The sequence below is a fragment of the Mustela lutreola genome, chromosome 3, assembly GCF_030435805.1.
Source record: "Mustela lutreola isolate mMusLut2 chromosome 3, mMusLut2.pri, whole genome shotgun sequence".
NCBI classification, from domain to species: domain Eukaryota; kingdom Metazoa; phylum Chordata; class Mammalia; order Carnivora; family Mustelidae; genus Mustela; species Mustela lutreola.
This window is the reverse complement of record NC_081292.1, coordinates 138,126,806-138,140,747: the sequence shown is the minus strand read 5'-3', so window position 1 is coordinate 138,140,747 and position 13,942 is coordinate 138,126,806. Positions and strand designations below refer to the sequence as shown.

At 38.2% G+C, this 13,942-nt stretch overlaps 1 protein-coding gene across 1 annotated transcript in view; it reads right to left on the bottom strand.

The window, feature by feature from the left end:
* The window catches only part of LOC131827927 (dual 3',5'-cyclic-AMP and -GMP phosphodiesterase 11A), a 248,434-nt gene that overhangs the window by 131,191 nt on the left and 103,301 nt on the right, over positions 1-13,942 (bottom strand). The window contains exon 11 of the mRNA XM_059168871.1: positions 1,256-1,306. Within this exon, the coding sequence (XP_059024854.1) occupies positions 1,256-1,306 (51 nt within the window). The remainder of the gene's footprint in view (positions 1-1,255; positions 1,307-13,942) is intronic.

The window sequence follows — 13,942 nt, the reverse complement described above, 5'->3', positions numbered from 1 at the left end:
CAGCTGGCTTGCACCCATGGTCAGTGTGCTGCTCCCTGCCCTTCTGAGCAGTCCCCTCATCCCCACTCTGAGTTTGGAGTCTTCCCTTATCCCCTTTCTTTATTCGTGTGCCCCAACTCTAAAGATCTGATGCAGGGATCAGGCCCAAAGGTCTCTGGACCATTGTTCCTGGGAAGATGAATGCATCTGTATGTAAATGAAACTCTTAGAAGAGTAGCCACCGAGGGTTATTACATACAAATACCAATACAAAACACTATCTTTCTTACTGTTGTGTTTGCTAAGCTGATCATTCTGAACCTCCTTAAACACTTAAAAAGGCAGAGACCAAAGCCTTCAAAAGGGAGGAAACTCAGGTCTCCCACACTCTCACATTTTGACCACGACTGGATAGAAATGCAGGGCAAGGAACAAGAATTCTGGTGCTGCCTTTACGAGAATGGTGGTGACCGAGATGAAAAAGAATATCTAGAGTGGCTGGCTGACTCAGCTGGAATATGTGACTTGATCTCATGGTTGTGAGTTCGAGCCCCCTGTTGGTGGTAGAGATTACTTACAAATACAATCTTAAAAAAACAAAGGTAAAGAATATGTAAGACTCATTCACAGACTTACAGTATGTTGGAGTTGAAAGAAGCTTCCACTGAACAGCAATGAACACAGTGGTTAGGAATTGCAGTTTCAGGGACAGATTGCCTGGCTCTACCCCTTACAATCATTTGGCCTTGGCCTGTCTACTTACTATCTCCACGCCTCAACTGACTCATCTGTATGACTATGTACTTCACAGGGTTAGGAAACTCCAAGGAATTATATAGGTAAAATGCTCTGTATTGTGGTCCATAGTAGGCAGCTGGCAAATGTTAGCTAGTATTATCCTAATCTCTTCACTTATTCTTACAGATGAAACTATACAGATTTTAAGTGAACAGAAAGTTGGAGGAAAAACGAATGTTAAAGCCAGGTATCCCGATTCTCATAATATTACACAGATTTTTTTCTAATATCACACTTACTTAACAAGTGGAAAGAAATAAATACTGAGTCATTTAAATGATCATGAAGGGGCTACTCAGTTATATATGTAAGTCCCTTTTCCCCTCTAAGACTGAAATATTCAAAACACACCTTTGCCCAGTTCTTTTCCCTAATACCTAGTGGGCAGGAACGATTCTACAGAGGCAAGTGACAACTGGTCAGAATGCTGTGTGGAACTTAACGTGACATACTAGCACGGCACACTTTGCTTTCTTACCTTAAACTTGTCAACTTCGGCTTTTGAACATGTTGCATGGTATGACAGCACCTAATTAAGAAGAAAAGGGAAAGCAAACTGTTTAATACCTAGACATGACTATTCTCTGAAATTCTCCTGGCTTATAAATAAACACAGTTCATTATATCACCTTGACAATAGTGGATTTTTTAATTGAAGTGCAATTGACATACCATATCCTATTAGTTTCAGGTATACACCATTGTGATCTGATAGTCTCACACATTACAAAATGATGCCCATGATAAATCTAGTTACCATCTGTCACCATGAAGTTAGTATAATGTTATTGACTGTATTTCTTATGCTGCACATTATATCCCAGGATTTAGTTTTCTAACTGGAAGTTTGGATCTCTTCATCCTCTTTACCTATTTCATCTGCACCTCCCCCTGCTCAACTCTTCCCCTTTAGGGTGGCCAGAAGTTTGTTTCTTGTTTCTATGAGTCTGTTTCTGTTTTGTTTCTTTTCTTTTCTTTTTTTTTTTTTTAACATTTTATTTATTTATTTGAGAAAGAGAAAGAGTTGGGGACAGGGCAGAGGGAGAAGCAGACTCCCCACTGAGCAGGGAGCCAGATACAGGGCTCGATCCGGGGTACTCCAGGGTCATGACCTGCACAGAAGGCAGACACTTCACAGGCTGAGCCCCCAGGCGCCCCTGTTTCATTTGTTCTTTTGTTTTGTTTTTAGGTTCCACGTATCAGATGTTTGATTCGCAAAGATCTTCTTCCATTCAGTAGGCGGCTTTTTGTTTTGTCCACGGTTTCCTTTACTGTGCAGAAGCTTTCTAGCTTGACGAAGTCCCATTTGTTTATTTTAGCTTTTTTTGCCCTTACCTGAGGAGGCTGGTCCAAAAAAATATTGCTAAGGCTGGTGTCAAAAAGTTTCTCTGCCTATGTTTTCTTCTAGGAGTTTTATGTCTTCAGGTCTTACATTCAAATCTTTAATCCAATTTGAATTTATTTTTGTAAATGGTGTAAAACAATGGTCCAGTTTCACTCCTTTGTGTGTAGCTGTACAGTTTTCCCAACACCATTTACTGAAGAGACTGTCTTCAACAGTGGATTTTAATGTACACAAAATTTCCAATAACCGTGACACAGATTGTTACTTGTGCAATTGCAAAGGAATCTACTATAATGCTGAATTGAACTGTAGTCCCCATTAAAGGCGAAGTATTTTAAGTCAGGATGTTTTTATAGGTAGTTATTTTGTCAAAGGGACATGATGTGACTCAAGACCACAGTTCCAAAAGGACATGAATACTTGCTCTGTGGAATACTCTGGAACATTAATAAATAAAAATGTTGTGGGTGGTGTGTGGACGTGCGCTCGTGTGTGGGGTGTGTGTGTGTGTGTGTGTGTGTGTGTGTGAACTGTGGCAGACACTACAGACGGCTGACTCAACTTCCATTTCCGGTCTAGTCTCACTAGCTTGCTTTTATCACACAGGAAAGATTATATTGATATGCCCAAGCATCTGTGATGTTTTTTGTAAGAGGATTATATTTCTCTGTCCTCCTGACAGCCTTAATATATAACTAAATTTAGCCAACGCCTTGTGGGGAAAAGTGACAGATACTGTTTTTGAGCAGTCTGTAAGAGCCATCACATGGTTCTGCCATCTCCTGGGCCCTTCCACGGTGGGAAGCGTGTGGCCCCCCAGAAGGGCTGCTCCTTTAACCAGGGTCCCAAAATGAAGAGCATAGCCACAGCCAAACCACAGCTGATGATGCCTTAGGTCAGCAGGACCTCAAGCTCTGTGGTAATAAGCTCATTGTAACTTATGATTCAGAGGCTTGAATTCACGGCTCCCTGCAGCTAGGGCAGTCATGAGGAGTCAGAATGTGAAATACAAGTGGGAATGGTGGGGCTGGCTGCCTCTTTCCTTTTTCTTCTCTGAAAAACAGCTGCAAGTTTTGGGGTACAGCAAAATCTGGCATCTGGCAAGTGACCACTATGAGTGTGAGTGATGCTTTGTAATGGACAGTAGAGCAGAATGGGAGAGAGAAATGAGTCTGGCCCTGGACTGCCCTGCCTCAGACTTTTTGTTATGTAAGACAAATATACACACATTTGCTTAAGTCAGTGTTAGTATGTTACAAGGCATACACACACACACACACACACACACACATGCACTTTATACACGCTGTATGTTTCATGCTACCAATCCCATTCCTTTTTTTTTAAAAGATTTTATTTGTTTATCGAGAGAGAAAGAGGGATCATGTGCAGGGGGGAGGGGTAGAGGGAGAAGCAGACTCCCCACTGAGCTGGGAGGCCAATGTGGGGCTTGATCCCAGGTATCTCCTGCTTAACACCAGTAATCTATTCTTGAAAATCAGGTTCCACCTGAAAACACCCACAGGGAGCCTGTTTTCCATTATTTTTCATTGAAAAAAATTATAATACATGATAAAAGCTACCGGGGCTTCCTAAAACTTAATGAAAACACAGTAAAATGAATCTGTATGTATGAAACAAAAAATGTTAGGTTATAAATTGCATCAATTATTTATCTTCTGATAATAACCAAAACGTCTTAATCAAACATTGCTCTCTTTTCAGTAGAATTTTCTCTCCCATTGTCAGCACTTTGATCACTCGCCTATTTTCCCATAGTTTTCTCAACAACTTCTCATCTTTGGGAGGCGACACACTGTCAGATACTATGAAGCAAAAACAAGAGCTAAATATTAGCAGCCTGTGGTGACAAATCGGGAGGAGTCATCTTTCTTAGCAGCAGGGACAACCGAGATGCACAGCCTCATTGTTAAATTCTGTGTGATTCCCAACATGTCTGTCTACACATGATTTGGATGTTAGACCAAGTCTATCTGCAATGTAAATCAAAATTTTTCCTACACCTCATTTTATTTAAAAAAATTACAGAGTTTTCAGGAAGTATATTTTTTCCCAATATAAACAAAGGCACAAAAATGTATTGAGGGGGCACCTGGGTGGCTCAGTCCTTAAGCATCTGCCTTCGGCTCAGGTCATGATCCCAGGGTCCTGGGATTGAGGCCCACATGGGCTCCCTGCTTGGTGGGGAGCCTGCTTCACCCTCTCCAGCTCCTCCTGATTGTGCTCTTCCTCTCCTTCTGTCAAATAAATAAAGTCTTTTAAAAAATGTTGTATTGAGAAAGAAATATGTTCTATGAGGTTTGGTTATTAAAAGCCAAGATATTTTCTAATGGGGAAACTTCTGTGATGTGGTCCTGTACCTCAATCAGTTATTAGGAAGGTTATATGGGATAATCCGTGTCAAATGGTTGGCACACAAATAATCAATTTACAGCTCTTGTATTAATATTTAATTACATTTTTGTCATATAAGTATTTGGTAGAGTATTGTGTCATCCTAAGTATTATTTTCATTGGATCATAAGTACTTATAGATATTTTCAATGCAAAAATAACTGAATGGATTTTTTTCTTTTAGTTCAGTTTTATTCTCGTAGCTTTTTTTTTTTTTTAAGATTTTATTTATTTACTTGACAGACAGAGATCACAAGTAGGCAGAGAGGCAGAGAGAGAGGAGGAAGCAGGCTCCCTGCTGAGCAGAGAGCCCGATGTGGGGCTCTATCCCAGGACCCTGGGATCATGACCTGAGCCGAAAGCAGAGGCTTTAACCCACTAAGCCACCCAGGCGCCCCTATTCTGATAACTTTAATTTGGATGTCATTTTATTAACATTTCTTACAACTTATAAGTCTCTCTTTGCAGATTAATTTTCAAAATTTATCTTTACTTTAACAAAGAAAATTCCACAAAAATTCAAGCTGAAATTCAAAATCTCTACCACCAGATGGTGCTTAGCCAGGCTTGTAGTATTCAGGGCACACCACCCACTCACCTTGTTTAAATCAAATTTGCCCACAACCTTTATTATTAAAAAAAAAAAAAAAGGAGCCATCAACTCCACTTAATTGAAACTGTTTGAATCAGTGAAGCAGACAATTATTGCAGAGAAAGACTTTTGTCCACTTCACACCACTTTACCACAGTTGGCGTAATTAGTGAGCTTGTTCATCACCTGCTTCCCCCCCTATACTGGAAGCACTCAGAAGGATCAGGTCTGGTTTGGGTCCCCCATGGATAGCCTGTCCCTAGGAGTGTGCCTGATACTTAGTTGGTACTCAATAGATATTTGGTGAATCAAGGGGTAAAAAATAAAATGATCTTAAAAGAAGCTCTCCATTTCCCACAATGCTTCACTGCTTATATTACGAGTGGCCTTAATGCCTATCTTTCCATTAGTGAAATCATAATACGCCTTAGAGCATAAACTGAGCCATGTAGGTCGGGTTGCCAGATTTAGCAAATAAAAATACAGGATTACCCAGTTAAATTTGAATTTCAGATCAACAATCAATATTTGCAAAATGGGGACATACTGTTACTAAAAATACTGTTATTGATCCGAAATTCAAATTTAACTAGGCGTCTTGTGTTTTTACCTAGAAACCCTACTTCTACTCTTTCCAAATTAAAAAGTCTAGAAACAGGGCGCCTGGGTGGCTCAGTGGGTTAAGCCGCTGCCTTCGGCTCAGGTCATGATCTCAGGGTCCTCGGATCGAGTCCCTCATCAGGCTCTCTGCTCGGCAGGGAGCCTGCTTCCTCCTCTCTCTCTCTCTGCCTACTTGTGATCTCTGTCTGTCCAATAAATAAATAAAATCTTTAAAAAAAAAAAAAGGCTAGAAACAAATATGGAAAACTCAAAGCCACATCCCAGAATATTCATGTTCTTCCCCCAACCTCACCCCACAATATCTCCCAGTGACTTTTTTCCCCCAGTATTTTATTTGGCAAACCTATCAAATGCCTTGAGTCTGGAATATTTTTAGCAATGTCAAATAACCCCATTAATCTAAGATCTTGTGACAAATCTATGGATGGATGCCATTGAAGAAAATAAAACAAAAGTAATTCCTGATTACTTTTAGCATAGCAAATATTCAAAATATTCAAAAGAGAATCATACATATATATATGTGTATATATATATATGTATATATATATATGCACACATATATGACACCATATGGCACAACTAAGGACTAAAGACTAAAAGATCAGGCAAATTTCTATTGTTGAGAATTAAACTTAAAGAATAAAATATATATTTTTAGGTAGATAGATAAATAGACATGGCCTGGAGGTTTTTCTTTTTTTTAAAAAAAATGATTATTCAAGTATAATTGACATGTTATATTAGTTTCAGGTGTGCAACATATTGATTCAACAATTCTACACATTACTCAATGCTCACGACAATAAGTATAGTTACCATACAATGTTATTATAATATTATTGACTATATTCCTTATACTATACTTTTCATTTCTGTGACTTTTAATTTTATAACTGGAAGTTTGTACCTCTTAAGCCCTTCACCTATTTTGTCCATCCTCTTACTCCCTTCCTACTGGTAACCACCGGTTTGTTCTCAATACTTAAGAGAGTGTTTGGTTTTTTGCTCATTTGTTTTGTTTTGCCTTTTTTAATATTCCACATGTAATTGAAATCACATGGAATTTGTCTTTCTCTGTCTGACTTCTTCACTTAGCACAGTAGTGTTGAGGTCCATCCATGTTGTTGCAAATGAAGAATTATATATATATTTTTAAGATTATTTATTTATTTGAGAGAGAGAGAGTGTGTGTGAGAGCACATGCAGGGGCCTGGGGACAAAGGGGTGGGAAAGAGAATCTAAACAGACTTGCACTAAGCTCCTAGCTGGAGGTGGGGCTGGATCACACGACCCTGAGATCACAACCTGAGCGAAAATCAAGAGTTGACCACTTAACCGACTGGGCCACAAAGACACCCCAAGAATTATGTTTTTTTTTTTTTAAACTACTATTGTCAGACCCTCTTGGATAAGTGAGCACTTCTTCCATGAGTCCAGACTCAATTAATTTTATAAGAATTCCATCAGCTGTGTATTTCATGTCAAGATCTAGGTATTGGTTTTTGAGTGGTAATATCTTTGGTCTAGTAAAAATGCTTTACTATGAATGCATTGTAGTAGTTTTAAGAAAGAAGCCTTCGCAAATCTTAATTATATAAATATTTTCTCTGTGATGAACATTGTTAGGTTATGAGTTTAGCCATAACATACTCACTTGTCAATTTTTTTGACAGCTAAATAAATTTGTATAAAGCTTATGTACAAAACTGATCCACAGAACACTTGACAAATATTAAACTTTCACAAGAAAATTTCTATCCCAGATGGTTTTATCTTGTGTGTTTGTATTAAATTAGAAAATTTCTCAAGTAAACACTAGTGACTCTAACTAGTGAGTAGTTAGAGCAGGTGAACTCTAACTTGAGAAATTTTAATAGCTCCAAAAATAAGTTATTATTTGCAAACCCTACCAACTACAATTAGCTTTTGGATTGAACTTGCTCTTATGAAAACAAAGAAACAAAAAATGCAGGAAAAGCAAGATAAAGCAATCATCAGACCCATGAACAAAAGTGTAAAGGACTCATGTTTTTTTGTGGAGCTTTTACAGTGGGAAAACACAATTAACTACATTTCAAAAGAAAAACAATGAACCAAGCTAAGAAACACGACCAAGCCTTGCCCTCTGTCAAACGCGGTTCAAGACCAGAGCCAGTGCTCGCCTTGAATTCCCAGGAAGTGCCCTTGAGTAGCTGACAGCAAATCTCTCACATCAATAGTTTTGAATGTTAATTTATTGTAGATCTGGGCAGTCATTTGCTCCTAAAATGAGAAATGGACCATTACAGATATTGGCTGAGAGGAGTACAACTATAAAGAACTATTTAACAGCAAGGAGGAACACAGCCCTTGCTGAAGCCCCAGACTGGCTGTCTCGGGCAGAAAGGCAGGGCATAAATATTTACTGAAGTTTTATGGCTCTGGTGGCAAAAGTGGCACGTGGTGGCATTTAGAAACTAAACATATCTGAGTTAAGTTAAGCCAATCCAAAGTAAAGTCCCAAATAATTTATGTTGATGAGCTCCATAGAAATAAAGAAGATTTGCTATCAGCCATAGGCTTCCAGCCAAGGATGATGACGACCCATACGGAAAAGAACTTCCATTTTACTTGGAATGACCTAATGGAAGTGCCTTCTCAGTGAGGAACCAGACTCGAGGATTTCTTAACAAAAGGATGACAAGCTTCGCAGATATTTCCACGGAATGAAGGCGTAGAAACGGAGATCATGTTTCTACTGTTAAGTAGTAGAAACTACTTGTTTCTACTACTTAAGTAGAAACTGAGAAACTGCTTGCTTTCTAATGGAATGGAATGTTCACAAAGGGACTTCAGAAACCTGCGTCTGCTATGTGATATGTTACCATGACCTTCAGACTGTATCTGCCATTAATATATATATATTATTTATTTTGTATTTTATTTTATTTATTTTTTTAAGGAGGCTCCATGTCCAGCGTGGAGCCCAACATGAGACTTGAACTCACAATGGGGAGATCAGGAACCAAGTGAAAGCCAAGAGTCAGATGCGTAACCAACTGAACCATCCAGATGCCCCTAAAATATATATATATATTTTTAAAGATTTATTTATTTATTTGAGAGAGAGGATGAGCAGAGGGAGAGAGAGACAAGGGGACTCCATGCTGAGTGGGGAGCCCTACCTGGGTCTCCATCCCAGGACCCTGAGATCATGACCTGAGCGGAAATCCAGTCAGAAGCTCAACCAATTGAGCCATGTAGGCGACCCTGTTATAAACAAATATTTTAAAAAATCCAAAGCAGATTTGACCTTTTTTAATTTAAAGTAGAATGAAGATACCTGCTGAATCTGGGGTAGTAAATAACCAATTGTCAGCTGGACTTTAAGATCTGCTGCTTTTTTAACTACTACATGCAAGAAAGAAGGACCACATCTGTAGTTCCTATCAACACATATTTTGGTGGGGCCTACTATGTGCAAGCCATTGTAACAGACATTTGGGGCTTCCCTTTCCCCTCCTGCCAAATAAATTTTACTTGGGGTCTCAATTTTATTTGACTGCTGGGAGTCGTATGAACGACTGTGCTGGAAATGGTTGTTGAGACTTACAGAGGAGCCCAGCACTGTGCACTGTGATTGATTACTGATGTCTTCAGTAGGTGCTGGGCAGGAAGAGTGGTGGCATTTGTGCTACATATGTGCAATCCGAATATAAGAAATGAGCCTCTGGATCAAACTCATCCAGTCCAAGGTGCTCTCTCTCTTTTTAAAATTAACATACAGTGTATTTTTTTTTCTCCAAGGCTCTCTTGATAAAAGAGCTGCAAAGATAAATTTTGAGAAAATCACAGATGTCTAAATTTAAATGATTAGGTTTATACCTAAAACGTGGATGTAATTTTGGTTTTCAATTTCATTTTGTATTAGGTATCATTTGTACTGATAATAAACCTATTAGCTCTGTAGCCACTGCTGGCCCCCTGGAATATAAGAAACAGTGACTTTCTCATATAAGAGCCTAAAAGCTCTCCACTTGACCAGTAGGACAAATTAGAATAAAGTATAAGAAACTGTGGTTGCAAGAAAGTATCAAGTTCTTACTGGGTTCATCTTAGTGGGGGCTTAAAAGAGTCATCTTAGTTTTGATGTAACAAGCCTCTTGTTTTATACAGAAACAGAAAGAATATAAAAGCGCCCACCATATTGTGTTCAGTGAGATGTGAATAGAAGTTTTTCAAAGAGCTTGGTTTTCTGAAATCTACCTTGACAATGATGTCCCCATATTAAACGTTTAGACTTTTAAGTCAGTGTGAGAACTGCTCATCTTCGCTGGATTCTCTATTAATGAATCTTCTCGACAGAATAGATGTGCCATTTTTGCATTTGTTTTATTCAAAGGTGTGGATTCAACATCTCCATTGGTTTGAGAGATCCCTCAACTTGGGATGAGTTGTGTCTTCATCATTTATTCACCCAAAGCAAAGGTTTAACCTGATTATTCAATGTCATTACTAAATTAAAATGATAATATTGGTAACAACTCTCCAAATTTCAACCTAATCTTGAAAAGCAAGACTCTAAAATACTTTCATAATTATAAATACTACCAATTAGCTAGGATATAATGACAACATTGACATTCATTTGGTAGTTACTCAAACTATCTTTTACCCTTTGCCTGTAAGTTGATAAATATTGGTACAGGTACATAGGATACAGGGGATAACATATTTCGTATTGCAGAAATCCTGAAACTCATCAGGTACTCTGTAACTACATGCAAATTATTATCCACAGAGATGAAGAAGGCCACACATCCCTTGCTATTTTTCTCATGAGAAGTACAGTCTATGTCCTCTCCTCTTGACTCCAGGTAGGGTTTGTGACTATTCACTAATGACATAATATATAATAGTGATGCTGTGCTAGTTGTACTGGGTCTTGTGACTGGAAGCTTCTATTGCCTAGCCCATGAAATATTCTCTGTTGTAGCCCTGAACCACTGTGTATAATGTCTGTTTACCCCATGAGATGTTCTGCCACATGAAGAAGCCTGAGGAATGAAAGGCCAAGTGCAAGGAGAAAGAAGCCAAGGAGCTCTATGAAGCCACACATGTAAGTGAGTGAAGAAGCCATCCTGAAATACGTCTTCCTGTCCCAATCACCCACCTGATACCATGTGGATCTGAGATGAACCATCTATTCCAGCCCTTTTGGAATTCTTGATCCATACGATCATAAGCAAAATGTTGAGTGTTTTAAGCCACTCAGGTTTAGGATAGTGGATAAGGAGCATTAAATAAGCAAAACAACATCAGTCTTCAACTGGAACTTGCCACTCCATGTCATCCATAATTTATGTAATGTATTCCAACTGTCAATTAAAGCTTGTCTTTCAAAACTTAGGTAAGATTGACTCGAACCCCTAAAACCATGCAATACTATGGAAATTCAAAGCCTTTTTCAAAGTATCTGCAAATTCTTGGCAGGTTCATATTCTTACTTGACCTTCAAGTTCCCATGTATTTTTATGCTGTACCCATTGTACATAGATGTGAAATTCAACTCCTTTTTAAATTTTCATAAAAACATCCACTCACATCAACCATTCATGAGTTCAGTAGATCAAGAAAGTGTTCTTTTTGTTCTTTCCTCCTTCCTTCTCTCTCTCTCTTTCTCCCTCTTCCTTTCCTCCTCCTCTCCTCTCTATTTCTCTCTCTCCCCTCTTTCTTCTTTTTGTGAAAAACAAATGATGGGGTTACATCATTTCAAATCAAATGCCAGCTTCACCATTCTCAAAATGCCTCTTGATTCCTTCCACCAATGTGGAATTTCATTGACCCTTAATCTCAGAAGTTGCAGCCTCTCCTCATTTTCCTGGCTACTCTCCAATGTATTCTTCCCTTTTACCTTTTCTCCCTTCTCCCCCCGTTTCAAATGTAAAATAACAAAATTCTCTCTCCTTCTCACACAGAATGTCTTCCACACCCTTTGGTTGTTGGAGGCAGTTAAAACCTATTCCATCATATCTTTACTACCCCCAAGAGGGCTTGCCAAGGATTTTCCCATAAAATGCTGGTACCTACAATTAGATACTATTTCACCCATATTGTTATACATCAGAAGTTCTCATACACACCTTAAGTTATTCACTAGCTCAGTGGTTCTCAAACTTTGGTGTGCATCAGAGCACAGATGTCTGGGCCCTGACTTTAGAGTTCCCAAGTCAGCAGGTCTGGAGGGGAGCCAGAGTGTTTGTATTTTCAGCAAGTTCCCAGGTGATGCTGATGCTGCTGATCTGGGAACCACAGCTTGAGAACCGCTGGTCTAAATCTCACCCATGGATTCCAGGTTAAAAATGCCTAGAAATCAGAGTGGACCTTACTGGCTGGATGTTGGAGTGAGTAGAGAGGAAAGAAATAAAGCTTATCCAAGTCTTCTCCCAAATCCCAGTGTGATCTGAACAGCTTCTTTATTTGAAATGTTTCCTTAGCTCTATTTTACTAATTCTACTTCCTGTAACTAGATTTCTTTTCATTTCTTAATTATGTTGAAAATGGAAATATAAAATAAGTGAAATTAGTTTCATTTTGGCTTATGAAAGCAATTGGGTCACAATCCTGTTTAAAATCATGTCATCACATAAGTCAACTCTACAACATTTTTGAGCACAGAAATCAGAATTCATCCCTGAATTGTCACTGGCTTATAGTATGACCACATTCTTTCCTTATTTAAAGGGGTCAATAGTAGTTCTTGATTTTGCTTGTGTGGATTAATTGATTTATGGATTATTTACAGCAATTCTAAAGGCAGGCCATTTCCTTTCATTTAGTGAAGTGTTGTTTTCTTAATTTGCCACCACAGTACAGTGACAGTGGGAAGCAATATAGCTTGGCAGTTGAGCAGAGGGGTTTTTGGAGTCAGACTGACTGAGGTCATAATCCTGGCTTCACAAGCCCAGTAACTTTAGCCTAATGGCTCACCCCATGTGAGGCTCAGTTCTCTCTTCAGTAAAAGGGAGGAGATATCCACATTTTCCATTCAATTTTCACTGGCCAGTGCAAGGCCCATGTCTCCATTTGACTTCAAGGGAGTGCAAAAGTGTAACCATACCATAGGCTCAAAGGGACAGAATCAGAAATATTTGCTCGTGGGCCTAATGAATATCACAACAGACTAGGCAATCATACAGCAAGTTGTGTTAGAACTGTGTTTGAAATCGGAGCAGATGTGTCCAATGTATGAATTGTAGTATAGGAATTTTGTGGTGTTATTCGACTTTCACTTATTTCCTGATTCTCTTCTGAGTTCCAAAGAGCTGTGTTTGGTAGGCAGGATCTCCAAATAAGTGGGATTACAGTATATGCTCATTAAATATTCTTTATATTTAGCATTATAGTACATGTAGTATATGCTCATTAAACATCATTGATTTGACTAAACATCTTCTGATACCTATAGAAGAGAATTATTTATAAGTGAAGGATTATGATTGGCTTTTTTCTGTTACATAACATTAAGGAATTGCTTAGTTATTAATGTCAATCATTTCAATGTCCTTAGGGTGAAAGAAACACACTATTTCTTTCAAAAAAGTTGTATGTGGTAATAATTCTCCCAAGTAATAAAAGTTTTAGTAAGTCCCTCATTAAAGATCTCAGCTATTAACACTTAAATGAAAAAGATTTCTTTTGGATTAATTCTTAGTGTGATTCAATATGATCCCATACAAACACCTAAAGGAATATAATTTATAACTCCTTCAAAATAAGTGTTTCTTTCCTACAGTTGCATTATTCCCCACATTTTGTTTTAATGTGAGGCTGTTTTTCTTAATCATGTATGTTATTATATGTATTAATGTTTCATAAATGCTTTTCTAATGAATTCCTTGCTTACTTGTTTTTCTTGTTTGTTAATTCAAACAGAGGAGAACATAACATTTTTCTGGACTAACTGAGCAACTTGGAATGGTTATTACTGTGTCTAAAATGACTATAATATGTGCCAATGGCTTTTCAAATCTATAATTTACATATCTGGAACTATTAGTAGTCTGATTTCACTTATTGGCATACTTCTAAGCAGCCCGTTATTGAGTATTTATATATTTATTTTCTATACCTCTTCCCTCATGGATTTTGCATAACCAACAAGGCTACTGTGGTTGCTGATTTGGGAGAAAGAAATATTGCTTATTTGC